The sequence below is a fragment of the Oryzias latipes genome, chromosome 2 (genome assembly GCF_053564925.1).
Source record: "Oryzias latipes strain Hd-rR chromosome 2, Olatipes_Hd-rR_3.1".
Classification (NCBI taxonomy): Eukaryota; Metazoa; Chordata; class Actinopteri; order Beloniformes; family Adrianichthyidae; genus Oryzias; species Oryzias latipes.
The window spans coordinates 49,166,775-49,188,974 of NC_136238.1; the positions used below are offsets into that span (position 1 = coordinate 49,166,775).

Below are 22,200 nucleotides of genomic sequence, written 5' to 3' on the forward strand. Positions count from 1 at the left end.
AATAAAACTTAATGAAAAAAATGTGATAATAAATACCTAAACAAATCCTTTAAAGGTATATTATATCATGACTTCAATAGAAAAGTGAAATATAAAATAACTGAGACACCTGTCAGTCACATCAGGGGCTCAACTTTGGAAATTCCTAAAATGGGCAGTGGTCCCCAAAATTAAAGAAATGCAGTTCAAAATGATAAACAATTATTACCCTTCGGCAGAGACATTGAGAAGCAGATTTGGCTTTGAGGTTGATCCGTGTGATTTCTGTCATGTAACCCCAGAAACAACCAGACACCTGTTTGTTTCATGTCCAGTGATCCAAAGATTCTGGCAAGATTTTCAGAACTGGCTTAGTCAAAACATTAACAACATACAATTAACAGAAAAATATATTTTGTCTTATATCAGTAAGTTGCCAAAACAAACTTAGTGAACATCTTCCTGCTTTTGGGAAAATATCATATTCATAAGAAAAAGTGGAAAAAAGATCGGCCGAACCTCCTGTGTTTTCAAAATGAAGTCAAATTGTATTTATCCTCATTGAAATGTATTCACAACTCAAATCCTTTCATTGATGACATTTGTAACTCTGCTACAGAATGGTTACAAATCTAGGGTCCAGATTGTTGATTGCCTTGTATTTGAATTTATGCTGATTTTTTTAAATATCTTTTATACATGATACTTTGTGTTTTTTTGTTTTTTTATCTTTGTTTTTGAAAAGAGCTGTGCCTTGCATCTTTGTGTGTTGTGTCTGCGAGAGTTTTGTAATGATTATATTTCAATAAAAATAAAAAAAGTATGTCTTGGTGTGTTTGATGGATCAACATTGGTGTGTCTAAATAAATGCAGCGATCTCTCCCAGCTGTGTGTTTGATGAGATTGAAGTCAGAAAAACAGGAATTGTTTGGTTGACTTCTTTAATTCTGGAGGAGTTTATCCAGGTGAAGTTGACGCGGTAGTCCAGGTTCCACACATCACTGCAGTGCAGTTACTAACCTGCTAACAGAACCCAATCCTCAGAGGATCCCAGCTGTCTGGAGGTGACGCCTCCTCCTGCCCCCTGAAGGAGCAGCAGAGATGAAGAGGAGCAGCAGAGAGGAAGAGGAGCAGCAGAGAGGAAGAGGAGCAGCAGAGAGGAAGAGGAGCAGCTGAGGGTTCTGCTCCTGTGCAGAGTGAAGCTCCCACACAGACTCTGCTGGGGGCGGAGCTAATGCTCAGGTGTCCTGTGGGCGTGTCAGCGGGTGAAGGACTGCAGTCACAGAAAGGTGCAGCAGCTGACCTTTGACCTCTGAGCAGCTCTGTTCTGCTCCAACAGAGATTAGATTTGATTCAGTTTTATTGTCGTTACACATAAACAGGTACAAGAAACTAAATGGTTAGTTTGTGTTTAACCAAAGTACAACAAGCAGTAAAGTGCAGGATAGAAACATGTCATGAATAGAAGTTCAAGATACAAATAAATATGAGTTAGATATGAAAACAATGTACAGTGATCCCTTGCTATAACGCGGTTTACTTTTCACGGTTTCGCTACTTCACGGATTTGCATCGTGCATTGTGTTCTGCATTCTGATTGGCTAAAAAGTCACTCTGCTTCTTCTCTACCTGTGCGTCAATAACGTTGCAGTTTAATATGTACACGTACGTAAAAGACAGCTCGCCAAATTTACATTACGTACGTGCAAATTCTCTTGCAATTTCGAGTTTCTCTAAAACCCATAGAAAAAAGAGCGACAACAACTGCCAATCACTGTGTTCTTCTCCTGAACACAGCTGCACCGCGGGCTTCAAATGAAGAAAACACTGCAGAGCGGAGTCAGGATGCAGCGGCTCAGTCTGAAGAGCAGTGAAATACACCTGAGTCACTATTTGTCCCACTGTACTTTGTATCTTTTTCATAATCATTTTACATTTTCTCCAGTTTAATCCAATTCCTTCGGTCGCGGTGGGCGGGGCTAATCTCCGCGATTTGAAGCCTTCTGTTCACATTGATGATTAAACTTATTATTTGACAGTAGAGTACAGAAGTTATTTGTTGAAAAAAAACATTTCTAAAGTACTTTTATTGGTGCTTGAGCCTGTAAAATGCTTTGTTCTTTCTTTTCAATGTATAATAGAGTATTTAATTGTATAATAATTGTTAAAAATATAAAGGTTTCTACTTCACGGATTTTGCCTATCACGGGTTCCTTTTGGAACGTAACCCCCGCGAAAATCAAGGGTTTACTGTACAAGGTAGTTCTACTATAAACAGTTCTGTCCAGATTTCCAGGTTGTTTGATTAGAAATGTACAGGAATACTATATATTTACATTTAGGGCTGAGTGTATTTACAGTGTAATCTATTACATACATGTGCAAAGGAGACAAAACTGTTGCTCAGTCTGCTGTAGGCGGGACCAGCTAACAACCTGCTGTTGCCATGGAAACAGACTTTGGAGCAAAGAAGCAGCAAATGCACCGTGTCCTTCAGGTCCAAAGTCCACAGGAATCTGCTTCCTGGCTGCATTCAGAACTGGTTTGAAACTGGAGCCGGTTGGACTTCAGGGACACAAAGCGGTTCCAAAGATCCAGAGGAAGAAGTCAAAGAAAGAACAGCTGCATTTGTTTCAGAGGGGTGAGTTGATGGAACAGCTGGGATGGAAAGAATGTGGATGTTTGCATTTCAAAGACTTTCAGAAGAAGTTCTTGAATGTTAGGACTCAGCTGGGAGCCTCTTTGTTGGAATCTAAAGGATCCTGGCTGAGATCAGATCAGATTGATCCATTAGTTTGGAGTTCTGGATCATGAAGTGATGAAATGATTTGGAGGAGTTGAAAGGAGGATCAATCATCTGAGCTTCAGCTTTTTTAATCCTATTTGATCTGGTTGTGATTTTTCTTTCTTTACTTCTTTCTTCATCCTTCAACCAAACAAAGAAACAAAGTAAAGATCATGAGATCATCTGCAAACAGACGGAGGCTTTTGGGATCTGCAATCACTGACCTCTGCAGGGCGGAATAGGAAGTGCAGCTTGATGTCTGAATGGAGAAAATGTTTGATCTTCATCAGATGAAATGAGAGGCTCTCATGTGAGGAAGAGCATCTGAACAGCTTTGATCCTTTTCTGCTGCTTTTGCTCTGATGTTGATTCAATTCTGCTTTAATACGTTTGGATTTCAACTCACTTCATGGATTTTCTTCAGAGCGGCTCGACTGGATTCTGGACATGAAGGAAAACAGGTCAAAGGTCAAATGTCAGTGAGGAAACTCTGAGTTCATCCAGATGTTTAGTTTTAGTCCAGAAAACCATCAGAAATAGAAGTTGGTTCAGATCCACAGAGTCCTGCAGGAATCAGAGTCCTGATGCTGCTGCAGACAGAACTGATCAGAACATTTGAATCATCGTCTGAATGAAAGAAGAAAGACTTTTCTGCTGCAGCAAATAAAGATTTGATGAAACTGTTGAGGATTGAAAATGAAGCAACTTGATCCTGATGTACAGATGATGATGATGATGATGAGGAGGGTTTCCTCTGCAGGTGAAGGAGGAAGGTGTGTGTGAGCTGATGTGGATCCAGTCAATCCAGCAGCATGGATCAGTGGGAGGAGCCACAGGAGGGAGCCCCTCCCTCTAGAAGCAGAGATGGTAACCATGACAACCAGAGCAAAGCTCAGAGGTGAGATGAACATCTCCAACTGTCCATGATCTTCTCCATGTCAGAGCTCAGGACTCACACCAGCAACCTTCATTCTACACAGGAACCAACCTGGACCTGGATATGGATCTGGATCCAGCTGGGGGTCCATGAGTGACAGATCAAGGGATGTTAATCCTAACTTCAAGAACATCCATCCAGCAGTGGACCAGTGAGTGTTTGTCAGAGTTTTTGGAGGCTGGATTCTAGTTCAGATGATCAACAGTTTTCAGATGAAGGACTTGAGGTCTGGTTCAGTTCTGGATCTCTCTGATCAGACTCACTTGGAGCATCATGTGTGTGATGAGATCTTTTCAGTTGAGTCTTCTGAGAGTCTCTGAGAGACATCAGAGATGTTGGAGAAGAAAACATGTTGACTGCTGACTCTGACTGACAGCAGCTCCAGTCTAATGAGAAGAATCACTGCAGACTCCTAGGATTCCGATTTTCATGCTTTCCAAACATCACATTGTTCTAGTTGGACTTTCTGCTCTCAGAATTTCTCCATTTCTACATGGAGAATTGGAATCAGCTTTTCTAGAAAAAAGGTCTGGATTGACTGACAGAAAATGCTGAAAGCTGGAAACTGTTGATCCAAACATGTCATGTTATTCCAGACTAAACAACTCAGTCTGTGTTCATGTCAAAGTCCATCAGCTGTTCATGAAGAAGCAGATCCTCCAACACTCTGATGCTTTGGTGTTTGCAGAGGTCAACAGGTCACACAGAGAGTCCAGTCTGCAGCCTCCAGCTGTGGCTCCATGAAGAGTGACTGGTCCAAAGATGAACCTCCAGACTTCAGAACTGAACCAGGACCTTCAGACTCACAGTAAGAAGCAGTTTCTAGTGAACAAAGCAGAGTTCAGCTCTCAGCAGGAACAACAATGTTCTCATCAAGAACATCAGCTGATCCATCCAGGAAGGTCAACCATCTGCTGTGAGCGCTTTAGGTCTGAGAGGAAAGAAAAGAGTTGGACAACTCTGGAGGACACAAAGCTCAGTCTGTGAGGATAAAGCAAACAGCTGAACTTTTCTCTGAGCTCAGTCCAGACATGAGCTCCAAACACAGCTAAGGCATCATTTAGACCTTCAGATGGACTAGATCTGCTCTGGTTTCACCTGGAAACACATTTGCTCACATTCAGCACAGTCTGGATCCCAATATCTGAGTCTGAAGATCAGAGAGGATCTGCTCCATGATCAGAGTCAGTCTGGAACTTCCCACTGACTGCTTTGATTGTTGTTCACTAACGTTTCTCCTTAGTGTCCACAGAGAGAAGAAGAGGAGCGGACCCCAGTCTGCAGAAAGAGCCAGAGCTGGTGAGTCAGACCCTGATCATCTGCTGATGGATTCTTCTGGAAACATGTGGAACACTCATGAAGGAGCTTTCTTCTCTGCTCTGTCAGCAGATGTTGGTCTGCAGGAGATGTTTGGAGAACATCAGATCAGTCTGAGGAGCAGAAGTCAACATGTGGCTGAAGGAACTGAAGAAGCAGGAAGAGAAACGCTCCTCAACAGGGTCTACACTGAGCTCTACATCACAGAGGGACTGAGACCAGAGGCTCACACCCAACATGAGGTGATGCAGCTGGAGACCACCACCAAGACCAACCAGCTCCATGACACTGCAATCAAGAACCCAGACATCTTCAAAGTCCTCCCTGACCAACACAGATCCATCAGAGTGGTTCTGACCAGCGGAGTTGCTGGAGCTGGAAAAAGCTTCTCAGTGCAGAAGTTCACTCTGGACTGGGCCGAGGGCTTGGAGAACCAAGACATCAGTGCTGTGGTTCCTCTGTCCTTCAGGGAGATGAACTTGATCAGAGATGAGCAGCACAGTCTTCTCTCTCTGATCCAGCTGTTCCATCCAACACTCCAGAAGATCCCAGCAGAACAGCTGTCTGTCTGCAAACTTCTCTTCATCTTTGATGGTCTGGATGAAAGCAGACTTTCTCTGGACTTCAGCAACAGTCCGCTGGTGTCTGATGTCACACACAAGTCCTCAGTCAACGTGCTGCTCACTAACCTCATCCAGGGACGTCTGCTGCCCTCAGCTCTGGTCTGGATCACTTCCAGACCTGCAGCAGCCAATCAGATCCCTCCTTCATGTGTGGACAGACTGACAGAAGTCCGAGGCTTCAATGATGCTCAGAAGGAGGAGTACTTCAGGAGGAGGTTCCCAGATGGAGAGCTGTCCAGCAGAATCATCTCCCACATCAAGGGCTCCATGTCCCTCTACATCATGTGTGAAGTTCCAGTCTTCTGCTGGATCACTGCTGTGGTTCTGGAGAACCTGCTGACCACAGAGCAGAGAGGAGAGCTGCCCACCACCCTGACTGACATGTACTCCCACTTCCTGATGGTCCTGACAAAGAGGAAGAAGAACAAGTACCAGCAGGAACATCAGACAAGTCCACAAGAGCTGACAGAGACTGACAGGGAAGTTCTTCTGAAGCTGGGGAGGCTGGCATTTGAACATCTGGAGAAAGGAAACATCATGTTCTACCAAGAAGACCTGCAGCAGTGTGGTCTGGATGTCACAGAGGCCTCAGTGTACTCTGGAGTTTGTACTGAGATCTTCAGAAGAGAGTGTGAGATCTTCCAGAAACCGGTCTACAGCTTTGTTCATCTGAGCGTTCAGGAGTTTCTGGCTGCAGTCTACATGTTCCACTGTTACTCCAACAGGAAGGTAGAGGTCATTAAGGACTTCCTGAAGAACAACATGGAGAACCCATCCCTGGATGAGTTTCTAAAAAGAGTCATGGAGAAATCCCTGAAGAGTCAAACTGGACACCTGGACCTGCTGGTTCGCTTCCTTCATGGTCTCTCTGTGGAGTCCAACCAGAGACTCCTAGGAGGCCTGCTGGGTCAGACAGAGAAAAATCCAGAAACCATCCAGAGACTCTTAAGAGGCCTGCTGGGTCAGACAGAGAAGAATCCAGAAACCATCCAGAGAGCCATCAACAACCTGAAGGAGATCAACAGTTATGGAGTTTCTCCTGACAGAAGCATCAACATCTATCACTGTCTGATGGAGATGAAGGACCTCTCAGTTCATCAGGAGATCCAAGAGTTCCTGAAGTCAGAGAAAAAATCAAAGAGGGAACTCTCAGAGATCCACTGCTCAGCTCTGGCCTACACTCTGCAGATGTCAGAGGAGGTTCTGGATGAGCTGGACCTGAACCAATACTACACATCAGATGAGGGTAAACGGAGACTGATCCCAGCTGTGAGGAACTGCAGAAAGTTCAGGTGAGTCCAGAAGTGATTATGATGATAAATCAGATCAGTGTTCCGATTGATTTACAAAGAATGAAAGGTTTGAAAATGATTAGAAATAAAAACATGAAAGAAGAAAATCAGTTTGTTTTTAACACTCATATGATCTTTTAGCTAAAGATCAAAGAAGGATTGTATTTGTTCAAATAAAATCCAATCCAGAACCTTCTGAAAGGTTTGAAGCTAAAGTAGACGGTCAAGAATGCAAGGATGTCTTCATTTCCACAATGTCAGTCATTCTAGAAGCACATTTCCACAATGTCAGTCATTCTAGAAGCACATTTCTACAATGTCATTCTAGAAGCACATTTCTATAATGTCAGTAATTCTAGAAGCACATTTCTACAATGTCAGTCATTCGAGAAGCACATTTAGGCGCAGCACCTCATAGGGCGCCCCCTACAGTTTGGAGAAAACGTCAGACTTTTAGTCAAGAAAATACAGTACCTGATATGTTAGGGACATCTTTGTCATGGTCGAGGATGACTCTGACTCTGACTCTGCACAAGGAAGCTTAGCATCACAGCTAACTTGTAAACCTACAAAGGTTCTGGTTCCTCCATAGAAACTGTCACTTTAGCCTCTTTGTACCAAGAAGATCTTCTGGAAAGTTCTGCCTGAAGGTTGGTGCTGCTGTGGTTCTGTTCATGACGGGAGACGTGGACCTGAGGAGGAAACTGGATCAAAGTTCTGCAACAGAACAGGAAGATGAACTGTTGTTGTTTACAGCTTCAGAGCTGAAAACATGAAGATATCATTTTGGAAATGGAAACAGAAAACTCTCAGAAAACTGGATCATAACCAACAATGAAAAACTGTCAACATTCATCATCATCCTCATCATCATGGTCATGGTCAGAGTGACAGCTGTCAGTCTCTGGGATCCAGATGTTAGCTACTGGTAACTTTGGGGTTCAGACCTCAGATCACTGACAGACTGAGGGCAGCATGAAGCTCCATGGAGCTCCACCTTCTCTCCTCCAGCTGCAGATGAAAGAAAGATCTGAGAGAGACTGATGAGGAGGACTGTTTCATGATGAAGATGAAGCTCTGATGAAGAGACAAATGTCAAACTGGAACTTCATCACAGCCTGAATTCATCATAGATCACCTGTTTCTGTCTTTCTTTCTCTTCACAGACTTCCAGCAGGATGTGAACTCTCAGAGACTCACTGTGAAATTGTGGCCTCAGCTCTAAAGTCCAACCCGTCCCACCTGACAGAACTGGACTTGTACAACAACAGCCTAGAGGATTCATCCATTGTGGTTCTGTGTTCTGGACTGGAGAGTCCAAACTGCAGACTGCAGACTCTGAGGTCAGAACATTGAAGCTGCTGGTTGGTTCATTTCTACATTTGTAGTTCTTCACTGAAGCTGAAAGGTTTGAATTCAAAGATTTTCTGGATTTTCCACAAATTGAACATCTTTGATTTTTTGAAGAGTCTGCAGTGGAAGAAAACAGCTGCTTAGATTTTCTTTAGAACAAAGATGTTTCCATGGCAACAGAAGATTCAGCTGTTGAAATATTTGACAGATTTCTGAGTTTAAAGAGAAAACAAACCAGAACTGAAACAGAAATAAAACCTGCCTGAAAGCTGACCGAGGTCAAAGTTCAGATCAGACACAGCAGAGCACGTGAGTGTGCACGTGCACACACACAGACACAAGTGTGAGTCAGACTAGAGAGGAAAATCAGAGAAAGGAGAGTTTGGGTGCAGAAAAGAAAGAATTGAGTAAACCTGCAGAGGCAGATCTGGAGCTGCATATCAGTTTAATGTCAGACGATATTTACAAGGACCAGAGTCTACCAGGTTGAAGTTGAAGTTATAAGATTAACAATATTTGATAAAGGATTAAATAGTTTAGTGTCAGCACGCTGCACCACAGCAACCCTTCTGTCAGAGATCAGTGGTCCAGAGTGTCAGAATCTCTCAGTCTTCTGTGCTCTCCAATGGTTAACTAGACTCCTTCTGAGGGGGTTCCTCTGTGTGGATCAGTTTCCATGGGAACCAGAGTCTGGGAGTCAGAAACTGGACTTTAATGTTGAAATGAAACATTTATGGTTCACATTTAGATTTGACATTTACATTTAGATAAACAGATGATATTCATTTGTCATTGTCACTGGTACAGAACATTATAAAAACTGATCTTTGTTTAGAACTTCATTTACTGGGAACATCTGAATATTTATTTATTTATTAATTTTATTTATAATATTTATATTTATATATTTAATATTTTTTCCTCTAAATATTTACGGGTCTAATATCACAGATATTTTTACTGATTTTCTTGAAATGTTTGATTATTGAATAATCTTGAAAACACATATAATTGTTAATTAAGTGTTTTAACCACAGCCTGATCATTGACTTGCTGCATCTGTGAACGCGCTGAGGAAGAGGAGGGTGGTGTGTTCGTCCATTGAGCAGAAGCAGGAAATACAGAGGAAAAAAAAGCAAATTGCATTTTGCAAAATGTGAAATATAATTATATGAGATAAGAGCTGTTTTGTTCATGACCAACGCATAACGAACGTAACCTTTCCTTCTCCTGTAGCTAAAGATAAAAGGGCTATTTTTAACTTTTACAGCAGAAGTGTACATATCCTAAATTAATATATATCTAATCTTTTCCTAAATGAAAACATGTGTATGGCAAGCATTCATTATATCATCTCAGGATACACTGGTATGTGGCAGTGTTGCACATGGAAACCTATAAGGATGGGTATGGTTCCTGCCCCAAAAATATTTAATCACCAAGAAAATTCAAGATATTTCTCCCAGAATTCTTCATACATTTTACCCAGAAAAACACTTTTTTACCAAATTGAAAAAGATCTGGACATAAACTGTTCATTTTGTCCTTCCTCACCAGAAACTGTGCCTCTTTGCTCTTTCACTCCAACATTTTGGAAAGATTTGACTCATTTTATGACAACCATCCATGTGACTAGAAATTATTCTACGAACATATTATTTATGGATATTTTACACAAGGTAGATTTAATGCAGAGCAAATTTATGTAGTTAAATCAATAATAATTATGGCTAGATATTTCATTTATAAGTGTATAAATGCTATCAAAAAATTGTTTTTCATGCTTTTCAGAAAAGAAATGATCCTGTATGTAAATAGTATTAAATACTGCACTAACCAAAAAGCTGTTAGAACAGTGGAAAATATTGATTTAGAAATCTGAGGTTATGAAAAAAGCCATAGAGTTATAATAATATTCAACATGATAAAAAATGAATATTTTAAAATGCTGTTTTAAAATAATGAACAGGTTTTTAAAGCAAAATGAAATATATTTAATATTACAATATAATTTAAAAAATCTTTTGAATTTTTAAAATCTGTGTGCAGGTTTTTAAATATTTCATGATCCTTTTATATATTTATGAGAGATTTATTGGTTGATAGCAAAAGGTCATATTTATTTATTTAATTATGAACAGTTTACGACTCCATAGAAAACTCTCTTACTTCTTTTGGTCTCTTTTGTCTTTATTGTTTTAGTTTTATTTTTTAAACTGTTCTATATTGTTATTATTATGGCTTTTTGACATGTTTGTTCATTTCTCTGGCAAATGTGAACATGTTGTCTTTTGCACATAGTGTGGAGTGTTGTTTGGTATTTTGTATTTTCAATATTTGTTAATAAAGTTTATTTAAAGACAGGAAGTTGGAGACAGAGCACATGGAGACTTTTCCCTCCAGTGAGTTTGTAGAGACATTTGGACACATTTGGATCGGTACATGAGCTGGGATTGGTGAGTGGAGGAACTGCGGGTGAATAGCTGTTTTCTGGATGGGAGTGGGAGTGGGAGTGGAGGCTGTGGTGTAACGTGCATCACGCTGGTCACATGGAAGCAGAGTCGTGGTCTTTCTGTTCTCTCTGGATCTGACTGGATTATTGCAACAAACTCCATGTTTTCCAAGAGCAACAACAGGCCTGCAAGGCTTTTTCTTGGCTTGAAGGTGCCGGTACCGGGACTAAACTGGACTGTGTGTGTGAGAAAACCTCTGAAACGGTTTAATGTTCTACGGTTTGGACTTCTGTGCTTTACTTTGTTAGAAACTAAAGGTGGTGATATGTGGGAAACTTTGATGGAGACATTTCTTTGTCATTTGGATGGAAACCAGAGTTTTCTTTAGTTTAGATAGAGACTAAAAGGAGACATTTATGTTTTAGGAGAACTGCTGTCATTTATTTGATACATTTTTACTAAATTGAAGGGTTTTATAGTTTAGGTTGGGGAATTATTCACATTTAAAAAAAAAAAGTATTTCAATGTATATTTTTTTCATAATAATAATAATTCACTTTATGTCAGACTAATGCGGTCCATAAAAGAAGACAAACCATCAGGTTTTTTATCTTCTGAACTCGGTGGATTCATAAATGATCATCACTAAACGCTTATATCAATTAGATTTTCACTTTGTGAAATCAATGACGTCATATTCACGTTTAAATTAAAAGTGATCATGATCTTAGAATTGCTTCTAGAATCCAGGACACTAGATGTTCCTGCACTAAAGCAGATTGAATTCTATTTAGCATATTATAGGAGTTTATGTTCATAATGACAGACTCAGTTTTATTATTTTATGGACTTTATTTGATTGACAGCAGGTCAGTTTGTGCTATTTGTGTAGTGATGAGAGGATCTTTAGTTGTTTACAGACTGCCTTGGAATATGAATCATCAACAGAATAAATGTGGAACATCCAAGTGGAGTCACATCTCTGTCTCCTCCTCCCTGTATCCTGACCAACCCCCCCGCCCCCCCGCCCCCATCTTGTTTGATGTTAAACTCCTCCCCCGAATCAGAGACACAGCATCCGTCCTCACAGTCCTCCCTAACAAGGAGTTAGGGCTGGAATTTGGACACAGCCTGTGTCTCTTTATTTAGTTTTTGAAATCTGACATTTTTGAAATGGAAGCTTTAAATCAGGGGTGTCAAACTTATTTTCATCGAGGGCCACATCAGGATAGTGGTTGTCCTCAAAGGGCCAGATGTCACTAATACATGTAACTAAATGTAATGAAAAATATATGTAACTACTCCTTAATGTTAAATAACTCATTATTTATGATACATTTTCAAAGTGACCATTATGGAGTCCTATGTTGTTCATAATTAAATAAATAAATTGCAGTTGCATAGAAAACATATGTTTGCTTGTTACTCAATCATTTTAGATTTGATTCTGTCAGGTTAGGTTACATGGATAGTGTTTATGTCCTAATTTATAGTTGGCAATTCCAATATTTCAAGTCCGATTCCCCCTAGATATGAATAAATACACACCAATCTTTCTTATTATTTTAAGAAATTAAAAACTTTTATGGTCTTGAGGGAGAAAGGTAGTTTGCCATCTCTCGGTGGGTGGAGTATCCCTGCCCCAGGTGGAGGAGTTTAAATATCTGGGGGTCTTGTTCACAAGTGAGGGAAGACCAGAGAGATTGACAGGGAGATCGGAGCGGCGTCCATAGTTATGCGGTCGCTGTTCCGGTCCGTTGTGGTGAAGAGAGAGCTGAGCGAAAAAGGAAAGCTCTCAATTTACAGGTCGATCTACGTTCCAGTACTCACCTATGGCCATGAGCTATGGGTCATGACCGAAAGAACGAGGTCCCGAATACAAGCGGCTGAAATGAGCTTCCTCTGTAGGGTGGCGGGGCGCTCCCTTAGAGGTAGGGTGAGAAGCTTGGTCACCCGCGGGGAGCTCGGAGTAGAACTGCTTCTCCTCCACATTCAAAGGAGCCAGTTGAAGTGGCTCGGGCATCTAGTCCGGATGCCTTCTGGACGCCTCCCTGGGAACGCCTCAGGGTCCCCCCAGAGGAGCTGGAGGAAGTGGCTGGGATGAGGGAAGTCTGGGCATCTCTGCTTAGACTGTTGCCCCCGCGACCCGGTCCCGGATAAGCGGAGAAAGATGGATGGATGGATGGATGGTCTTGAGGGCCACATTTGGGCCCCGGGCCTTGAGTTTGACAGATGTGCTTTAAATCTATAGGATTGTAAATATGTAGTCATGAATTATTCATGATGATCAATGACATTTCAATTCCTCGTCTGTTTTAACTTCATTTCAAGTCATTTCTAATCTATGTCATTTTCATTCCTGATCATGTTTTTGGGTCCAAATCCAAAAGAAATGAGCAAACAGTGAAAATGTCATTGGTCAGTCTGTCTTCAGGGCGGGTCCCACCTGACTGAATGGACCAAGTTCCTGGACCTCCAGCTGCATCACTGCTCCTGAACACACTTTTCTGTCTGATTGCAGGTTGAGGTACTGCAGTTTGTCAATGATCAGCTATGAAGTTCTGGTCTCAGCTCTGAAGAAAAACCCGTCTAATCTGACAGAACTGGACCTGAGCTACAACAGGAACCTGCAGGATTCAGGAGTTCTTCATCTGTGTGGTTTTCTGGAGAGTCCAGACTGCAGACTGCAGACTCTGAGGTCAGTAAAGAAGCTGAACTCCCTGAAGGATGAGAAGAACGGATCAGGTGAAGAACTTTCTGATGTTTCACTGGAAGATTTTCTGTCTACAGCCGTGTTTGAAACAAACTGATGATTGGTTCAGATTTTCTTCAATTGAATTGATTGTTCTGATGATTGATAGAAACTGATCTGTTTCAATCAGGATCTTGTAAATCTTGTAGATCTTGTAGAGTTTATGTTGGATTACTGTGTCAAATGTTCTCCAGTTCATTTGATCTGTCAGAGAGAAATGTGGTTTTGATTTTCACCACTAAGGGGCGCTAGTTGTATAGCAGAGATGCAGATGATGTCATCACGCTGAGCACATCCGGAAATAGGGTTTTCACTTTTTCCATCCAGTTTGGTGGTCTGAGTGGTTCTGTGGACTGCTGCATGGACTGTTCAGTGAAATAAATGTTATAGAGCAGCTAAAGATGATCATCACCTCCGTCACATTTTTCTCTGAGTTCCAGGGAAGCTGCACAACTCAACAGTTCAGCAAGGCAGCTGAAGCATTGCATCATGGGATCTGTAGTTCCTATTGTTGCCAGCCCTCATTTAGCCACTCCATTAATAACAAAAATATAAAACAATCTGACAGACCAGGGGCCTGTTTCAGAAAGGAGGTTCAACCAACTCTGAGGTTGAACTTGAACTCTGAGTTGGTCAATCGGGAGATTAACAACTCTGAGTTTTCTGTTTCAGAGAAGCTGATCCGAGTTAGATCAATCAACTCTGAGTGGACTGATTCGGAGGTGAGCGTCCGCACCGCGACTATAAGAAGCCATTATCAATGGAGCGCAGATATCACGAGTCACCATGGCAACCGTGAAAAAAAGAGGTCTGCGTATTTTTCGCCAGCTGAACTTGACGTGCTGCTGCAGAGTTACAGTGAATATGAGAACATATTCCAGAAGAAAAGCAACACCGCTGCATCTGCAAAACAGAGACAGTTAGTGTGGAAAACATAGCTGCTCAAGTTAATGCCTAAGTTTGCATTTAAATCATTGTTATAAAATATTGACTGTAATAACTTTTTAAATAGCGTAAGGAGTGAAATAAAAAAATGGCGATATTTAGGTGTACTTTTGAAGTGTTATTCCTGGTGTAAATGCATGAAATGCTGCATAGTGTACAGAACCAATCTGGGGGAATAATGCATTTAACGTCGGTAATGTTTAGAGGACTTTTTTTGTTAACCTTCCCCTCTTGCAAACGTTGGTCAGTTTAATATTAATACATGCAATTGTGTTTTTAAAAGTGAACTTTTGTCTACTGTTGAACCTTTCGCTGCGCGAAGACTTCTCCTTTCTTTTCTCTCTTCTTTCCGACCGTGGTCAGAAGCGCAGGGGAGATTTCCTTCAGGGCCGAAGGGAATTCTCCTTCGGGGTTCACTTCCCGTTGGAAACCCTCAACCTCCAGAGCGGATTAAGAATGACTCCAAAACAGTTATTCTGGGAATGACACCTTCTCTTTATTAAACTAAGTGCTCCGTCCTCCGAACACACAATATATTCCACGCACACACCTCTGCTCCGTGCTCACCCCCCCCCCCCTTCTGCACCTGCAATCGCCCCTCCCCTTGTCTCTCGTGGATCGCACCCCGCTCAGCACACACACGCTGCAACACTACCCTTGTATTGATCAAGTGGTATAGGTTTATATGGGATTAAGAAAGTAAGCAGTGCTAGCAAATTGTGTTTCCAAAAAGTAATTGTTACATTAATCTAATTCAATGTCCCTGATTTCATTTTCATGTAGATGCAATCCTGCAGGAATTAAAAGAACATGGCAGCAGCTAAAAATGAAGTATAAAAACATAATTCAATCAGGTCAAATGTGAGCATGTCATGGATGTAAGCTTTGTTGACAATATTTGACATATGAAACATCTACATAGCAATACATATCTAATGTTGTTTTCATTGTATATGTAATTGACTGCAACGAAAAACGGTAACGCTCAAACAAAAACGTATAGGGAAATGACAAAAAATTGAGTCTTCTCAAAATCCTCGTACGACGTAAATGTAATTCTTTACGAATTAATGCAGCCTCCTCGTCTATTGGGTCCTCCAAAAAAGGACAAGCCATTCTTGTCACTTAGACCGTCTCTGTGTGACGGAAATATGGGCAATGAAGGTTAAAGCGAAAAATACCGCTTCGTCTTTAAAAAGGGGAGGGGACCGGCAGAAACTTTGAGTTTGGAGAATAAAACCTGCTCCCGACCAGGTTAGGTTCACAGCATAAGTAACCATGGATACTGACTCCGAGTATAAGTTACCTCTCTTTCAGAAACGGGTTTGACTTACTCTGTTTACTCTGGTTTAACAAACCTCCCATTCTGAAACAGAAAACCCAGGGTTTCCCTGATTTCAGGGTTAACGCACTCAGAGTTTACACTTAACCTCCTTTCTGAAACAGGCCCCAGATCAGGCTGGACGATACGACCAAAACACAAAGCAGAATGAACAAAAACAGCCTAAAAACATGATCATGGATTGGAGTCTATTCATGATGTCAGTAGCTGCGGTTGCAAAATATCTTGATGGGATCAATGGTCGGGTTTAAATTCAGCCGTTTACATCGTCCCAGAAAACCTTTTTCTGATTAGAACAAACGTTCACATGGTCACACTTTTGGTCAGAATAAATCATTTGGGCATGCGCAGTAGTGTTAAAAATGCCGGAAAAGGAAACTTAGTTGTCACATACGTTTATGCAGCAGCTCGGTAATCTACGAGACGATCTTCTAAACTTGCTTTTATTAATGTTGAGAATATTATGAAGCACCTGTTCACTCATCATTTTATCTTTAATCTGTGTGGTCAGTGCTTTTTTTGTGGAAGAAGGTTAGGCTAACACGCTAACAACATTAGCCTTGTTTAAAAAACATAAATCCATGCGGGAAATGCTGCAATCTGCATCTTGGCTGCACGTAAATGTGTGGTAATAATCAGCCTTTATTTTGTCGGGACACAACTGGAAACACAAATCCATGTGATTGATTGAACAGTTTCTAAGGACTGGGACATTTCTACTTTGAAAAGCTCACACTGCCCCAAAGCCGCTGTGTGAGCTGGAAGTCTGAGATCTGAGAAACGGTTCTCCTGAGTCCGGCAGCCGCCAACCCAGAGCGGCGGGACGGATCGCAGTCTGAATTCTCCCACGCATTAACAACAAAACGCACACGTAACAAAGCATCCTCCCTCCCCTCAAACACACTTTAATTATCCGGCTGCTCTGCTCAGAGACACAGTTCGCTCCGTCCACCAGCACCCGGACCAGGACCACCCAGGGTCCAGACGTCACGAAGCGCTCCTCCCTCGTGAGGGGTGTAAGACAGGGAAGAGGTGAAGAGCCAGCGGGGCGAGAGAGGAGCAGCTCTTTGCATCGGGTGGGCCTCTGCAGAGCAGCCGGTCGGTCCTGTTTGAGCTCCAAAGCTTTCTCTGGAGCAAAACACCGTCTATCCATGACGTTAAACCAGAGCAGCAGTGACACACGATCGGAATGAACAACGATCGGATCAACAATCGGCATAACCCACCTATCTCCATCGGAAAGAAATTTAGATCCAAACGAGTCTGATCAGGGCAGAGTATTCTGAACGGCGTGTTTACAGGACGCATTTTCTTCAGATCAGGCGTTCTTTCAGATGGAGGCCTATTGTGTTGGATGTTTGTCACCTATGTCGACAAGGTCATTTGGAGTAAAATGTTTAAACTGTTGCAATGAAATGGAAATGATGTTTTTGGTTATATTACTGTTCGTTTATATACCACAAATTACCGCAAATCTGCAGACTGCAGACTCTGAGGTCAGACTCCATGTTTCAGTTGTGTTCAGATCAATATAATGACAAAGTTGTGTTGACCCACAGTGAGCAGAAATGTCCAGATTCTGATCTGCAGCAGCATCTTCCTGCAGCTGCTTGTTCTCTTCAAAGATCTGCAGAAGAACTTCTTCTTTTCTTCCTGCAGCTGCTTGTTTCAAAGCTGTCTGCTGACATTTGTGCTCCACAAAGTTCTGCTTGCAGCCCTCAGCTCTTCTTTGTGTCTTTGCTCCAACAGACTCCTTTAAAGCGCGTGCAGAAGAAGCAGCCGTGCACGCTCACATGCACTCTGAGTCCTGTTGCTGTGTTTCAGCAGATGCAGCTGAGAGTCCAGCGGCTGATGTTTGTGAGCAGACAGTGACAGAGTCCTGCTGCAGCTGGATGCTGCTCTGACAGACACATCCTCCACAAACATCCTCACCTTTTCATCCACAAACATCATCACATCATCCATCAAAGCTCCCAGCAGCTTCTGACTCTTCATTCAGAGCTGAAGTCATGCTTGATCAGGGATCAATGTCCAACATTTGCTGCTGACTCTTCCTCATCACTTCCTTCTTCTCTCTGCTTTGATCTGTTGGAGCTGAAAGTCTCTGCTTGAAGGGCTGCAGCAGAGAAGGACTGGAAGATCATCTCCTGAAAACTGGGAGGAAGACTTTCCAGCATCCTGCTGCTGAAATTCTCCCATGATTCAGTGCTGTTTGGAGAAGAGCTGAGCAGAAAGAGGAAGTGGACTTTTTCTGCTGTTGCTGCAGAAACATCAGTTGGTTTGGATGCAGCCACAGGCTGATGTTTGACTTTCACACATCTGGACTTCTTTCCTGAAGCAGCTGCATGTTGTCCTGAATGTTCCTGAATGTTCTTCTTCTCTGCTTCTGCTGGACTCTTCTGATCTGCTGCTGTTGCTTCACATCTTTGGACTTTTTCTAAACTTTCTGATCTTCTTCAGCTCTGAACTCTTTAGAAGAAGTGAAGGATGAAAAACAGGAACGTTGTCTTTAAACTCAACTCTTTGTTCTGGATTCAGGTTGGAGTCCTGCAGTTTGTCAAAGACCAGCTGTGCTGCTCTGGTCTCAGCTCTGAAGTCCAACCCGTCCCACCTGACAGAACTGGACCTGAGAGACAACGACCTTCAGTCTTCAGTTGTTCAGCAGCTCCAGGATCTGGTGGAGAGTCCAAACTCCAAACTGCAGACTCTGAGGTCAGTAGAGGGTTGGAGTCAGTCCAGCTGCTTCCAGATGTTTGGTCCTAAAGTTAGTCTGAGAGCAAAGATGCAGAGTTTCCTGTGAAGCTGCAGCTTCTCAGTGAAGCTCTGAGGAGAATGATGACAGGCTTCAGGACAACAGTCAGCCAATCAGAGCAGCAGAAGCTCCAACAGGTGAAGATGACAGGAAGCTGCTGCTCTGAACAGGACTGAAGCTCCTGCTGCTCTTTCTGCTGCTGTGCTGCATCACTGACTGACAGACCAGGATCAGGAGACACTCCTTCATCTCTGTCTCTCTGCTTTCTCTCTGCAGGTTATGAGTCTGATGTTCCTCCTGGAGGAGCAGAGAGGAGCAGCAGCTGCAGCTGGTCTGCAGAGATGTTGTGACTGGACGGTGTTCCTGGGAGGTGGAGAGCAGAGTGATGGAGGAATCAGAGGAAGTGGAGATGAGTGTCAGAGCTGCAGCAGGAACTGATCTGAGATCAGCTCCACTGTCTCTCTCAGCATCAAGTGGACAGTTATTGTGCTGCAGCTCCCCCGGTGGACTGATGGAGAACTGCACTTCCTCTTCTCATTCTAACTTGGAGTGTTGATCTGAAACATGGGTTGGATTCAGATGTTCAGCAGCTCCAGGATCTGGAGAAAAACAGACCTGCAGACAAACAGATTCTTTTCTAGATCATCACTTTATTCTTTGATCTACATTTGATGGACAGATGTGAGTTTGGGATGGACCAATCAAGGATTGAGGGAATCATTGATCAGACAGAACATTTCTGGATGACATAGATCTATGTGTGGGTCAGGCGTTGGATCCTGGTTCTGTCTCTGGAACAGGGACAGAACCAGAACTCTGGATCACTAGATTCTGGTTCCAGATGTTTCACACTTGATTTCTGTTCTCCAGAAACTCTCATTGACAAACAAAAACAGAGTTTCATTCAGAAACCTCCAACATGGTCATGTGACCAGAATGTTCATAGTGGAGACACGGACAAACACTGTTGTCACATGACTCACTGGTTTGGATTCAAGTCCTTTGAAGTCAGTTTTTGGAGCAGAAATCCTGTCTGTTCTCAGTTAGTGAACAAAAGTCTCTCAGTTGAATCATTTTTCTATCATCTCTGTTCTGTTGATGATCAAATATTGACTCATGCAGTTTGAAAGACTCAGAGTTTTGCTTTGATTAATGTTTTCCACAGTTTTCTGACTGAACTTCCTTTTTCTTTGGTGTTTTGTGGGTAAAACTCTGTTCTTTTTCATGCTGACAGCATTTTTAGCTGCAGTTTGAAAGAAGTTTCATCTAAATCCAGTTGAATCTCCTCATTTTCTAGAATGTCTAAACTAGTAGAAACTTTCTGAGCATAAAGCCTGTTTTCTCCAGAGGACATGAATGAACAGAGTGGATCTTAGTGAGGAATGACAGCCTCTGGATGCAGAGAATCACTTTGATGCAGCTGCTGCAACAACACCAACTGCATTGAAGCAGGAGGGAGAAGGGAGACACCTGCTGGCTGTTTGCAGAACTGCATCTTAGTGTCAAAAGGCTTCAAACTGAAAGCTGTCTAAAATTCCTGCAGCCTGTTTGGATCTAATAAATGCTCTTTTGAATCAACTCTGTGTTTTCTATTGATTTCTGTCTTTGACTCCCAAACAGACTTGAATCTTTAGCCTTCCCCCTCATCCTGTTCCAGCTTTTCTAATCTTCATGTGTTTGGTTCCTTCTCAGTAGAAATGGGTTGGAAAATAGCTTTGGAATGTTCAGGTGGTGCTGATGTCTTTCTAGATGGGGGTGGGCAGAACAGATGAGAGCCCCTCCCTCCTGATTCAGAGGGGAACAGTGGGCAGCAGCTGAAAGGAGGGAGTGGAAATGGGAAAAGTTCTCTGCAGGTTTCTCCTTTCCAAGAACAGAGGGACACGACTCCATGAACAGCAGAAGCTAAAGAGTTGGAAAACATGCCCAAAGCTGCAGCACCACCTGCAGAAAGATGCTTCCTCTTCAGGCTCCGCCCCTCCATCAAGAAAGATCAGAGTTTCTGCTGAGCTGCTATTGGAGCTTTTAGGGGGTCAGATCTTTAGGAACATATGCTGTCAATGAAACCAGGAAGTAAAGTGTTTTGAAAGATCAGATTGATGACATCAGTTGTGGAAAAAGGAAAATGGAAATCCAGCAGAGAAGTACACATCAGGAACTTCCTGCAGGACAAACTGTTCTAGACTGTTGGAGACAAGAACAGCTTTGGTCTGGGAGTTGTCCGTATTCTCAGATGATATCTTCTCCTCCAATATCTGCTGCTTCCATCACCTGAGAGACTTGTTCTTCCTTCCAACATCAGCACCTCTGAGAGAACCGCCTACATGTGTGAGCTGGAGGCGGAGCTTAAATGGGATTAAATACTGTGGACCAATGTTCTCTTTCTGGATCAAACCGACAGCTTTGATGGACCTGATTGGGATGCAGTTCTGATCAACCGGATAGAGATCCAGTCAGGGGCAAAGTGTGACCGTTGGTCCTTTGGTTCTGTAGTGTGGATGAAGTCCTGACTCTCTGTCAGAGGGTCTCCCTGATAGCTGACCTCCATGACAAATGATCGCTCCTCGTTCCTGCAGTTCTACACCTGACCTGCAAGATGATGAAGAGATTCTTCCAGGGACGACCATTTCTGCCCCGCGCCGCCAGAGTGTCTCGCTGCAACCCGGTGCTGTCACCAGCAGGAGGACCGGGTCACCAAAGGGTCCAAAGAACCGTACTGCTGCTGTCGAGTTATTTCTCTTCATGCTCAATGCTGCCCAACTCGAATGGCTCAGGAGACAACGGAGGACGCTGGACAACTCAACAAGGAATGGATGAGAGGTTGATAACCTTGAAATAAAACAGAACATAATTAAACAGATGTCAGAAATCTTTGTCAGAAATGTACTTTTAAACTTTTGCAGATATTGTGTGGTTTAACTATTTCACTTGTTGAATAATAATATCAGACTATAATTGAAATTGAAATAAACATACCAATGGCGTCACCGAAGTCATCCTGTTCAAGTGGCTGAGTTTTATATATTTTTAGATCACCAACACACGAGACACGCTTGTAGCTTCACACAGGTTCCGCTTTTATTCAACTTCCCTCCAGGCACAAATCAACACACACAAAGGTTCCTACCCCTTTGTGTCACCTGATACTAGATCCCCCTTTCTTAAATGAAGAACGTCAGGGTAACATAACAAAAAGATTTCTCATCAGTAACACTGCACTGCTCCTCTGTAAAGTGTTCAAACACATAACCAACATAAAGTGCACATCCTAGTGAAACCATTAACAACTTCATGCATTTCAACATAAAACCACAAACTTCTATCTATGAGGAATGAGATAGACTACTCAGATCCTCAATCTGAGTGTGGGGATTATTCTGCCCCAGAACTCACTCAGTTCCTATTGTTTGAACAAACATAGTCCTTTGGGTACGCTGGCGGCGCCCTGGCTCTTACTGGAAACCGTCTCTCAGACGCTGAAGTCTCCTCTTCCAACTCGTGTTCTTCTTGGGCCACGCTTCCTCTTGTATCCTCCGGGAGAGAGAGAGCAGGTGGTTCTGGTGCCACAGGGGTTGGTGAAAGGTGGTATCTGTTCCTCCACAGGACCCCCTTTGGTGTATCTATGACGTACGACCTTGGAGTATTTGCAGCCGAAACAACCGTGCCCCTCTCC

At 42.6% G+C, this 22,200-nt stretch overlaps 2 protein-coding genes across 7 annotated transcripts in view; one reads left to right on the forward strand and one right to left on the reverse strand.

Moving 5' to 3' along the window:
- The window catches only part of LOC144989066 (NLR family CARD domain-containing protein 3-like), a 45,819-nt gene extending 25,711 nt beyond the window's left edge, over positions 1 to 20,108 (forward strand). Inside the window, exons 1-10 of one of the 3 annotated variants that reach the window (XM_078940939.1) lie at positions 2,455 to 2,620; positions 3,525 to 3,662; positions 3,745 to 3,852; positions 4,390 to 4,509; positions 4,945 to 5,000; positions 5,088 to 6,933; positions 8,100 to 8,276; positions 13,261 to 13,437; positions 18,317 to 18,490; positions 18,807 to 20,108. In XM_078940939.1, the coding sequence (XP_078797065.1) occupies positions 3,577 to 3,662; positions 3,745 to 3,852; positions 4,390 to 4,509; positions 4,945 to 5,000; positions 5,088 to 6,933; positions 8,100 to 8,276; positions 13,261 to 13,437; positions 18,317 to 18,490; positions 18,807 to 18,813 (2,751 nt within the window). In that variant the 5' untranslated portion in view covers positions 2,455 to 2,620; positions 3,525 to 3,576 and the 3' untranslated portion in view covers positions 18,814 to 20,108. Of the gene's footprint in view, positions 1 to 2,454; positions 2,621 to 3,524; positions 3,663 to 3,744; positions 3,853 to 4,389; positions 4,510 to 4,944; positions 5,001 to 5,087; positions 6,934 to 8,099; positions 8,277 to 13,260; positions 13,438 to 18,316; positions 18,491 to 18,806 lie in introns of those variants that run through there. The other 2 variants (XM_078940944.1, XM_078940940.1) reach the window with 2 other exon arrangements.
- Positions 1 to 22,200, reverse strand: part of LOC144988961 (NLR family CARD domain-containing protein 3-like) — a 204,062-nt gene that overhangs the window by 35,539 nt on the left and 146,323 nt on the right. The window lies entirely within an intron of this gene.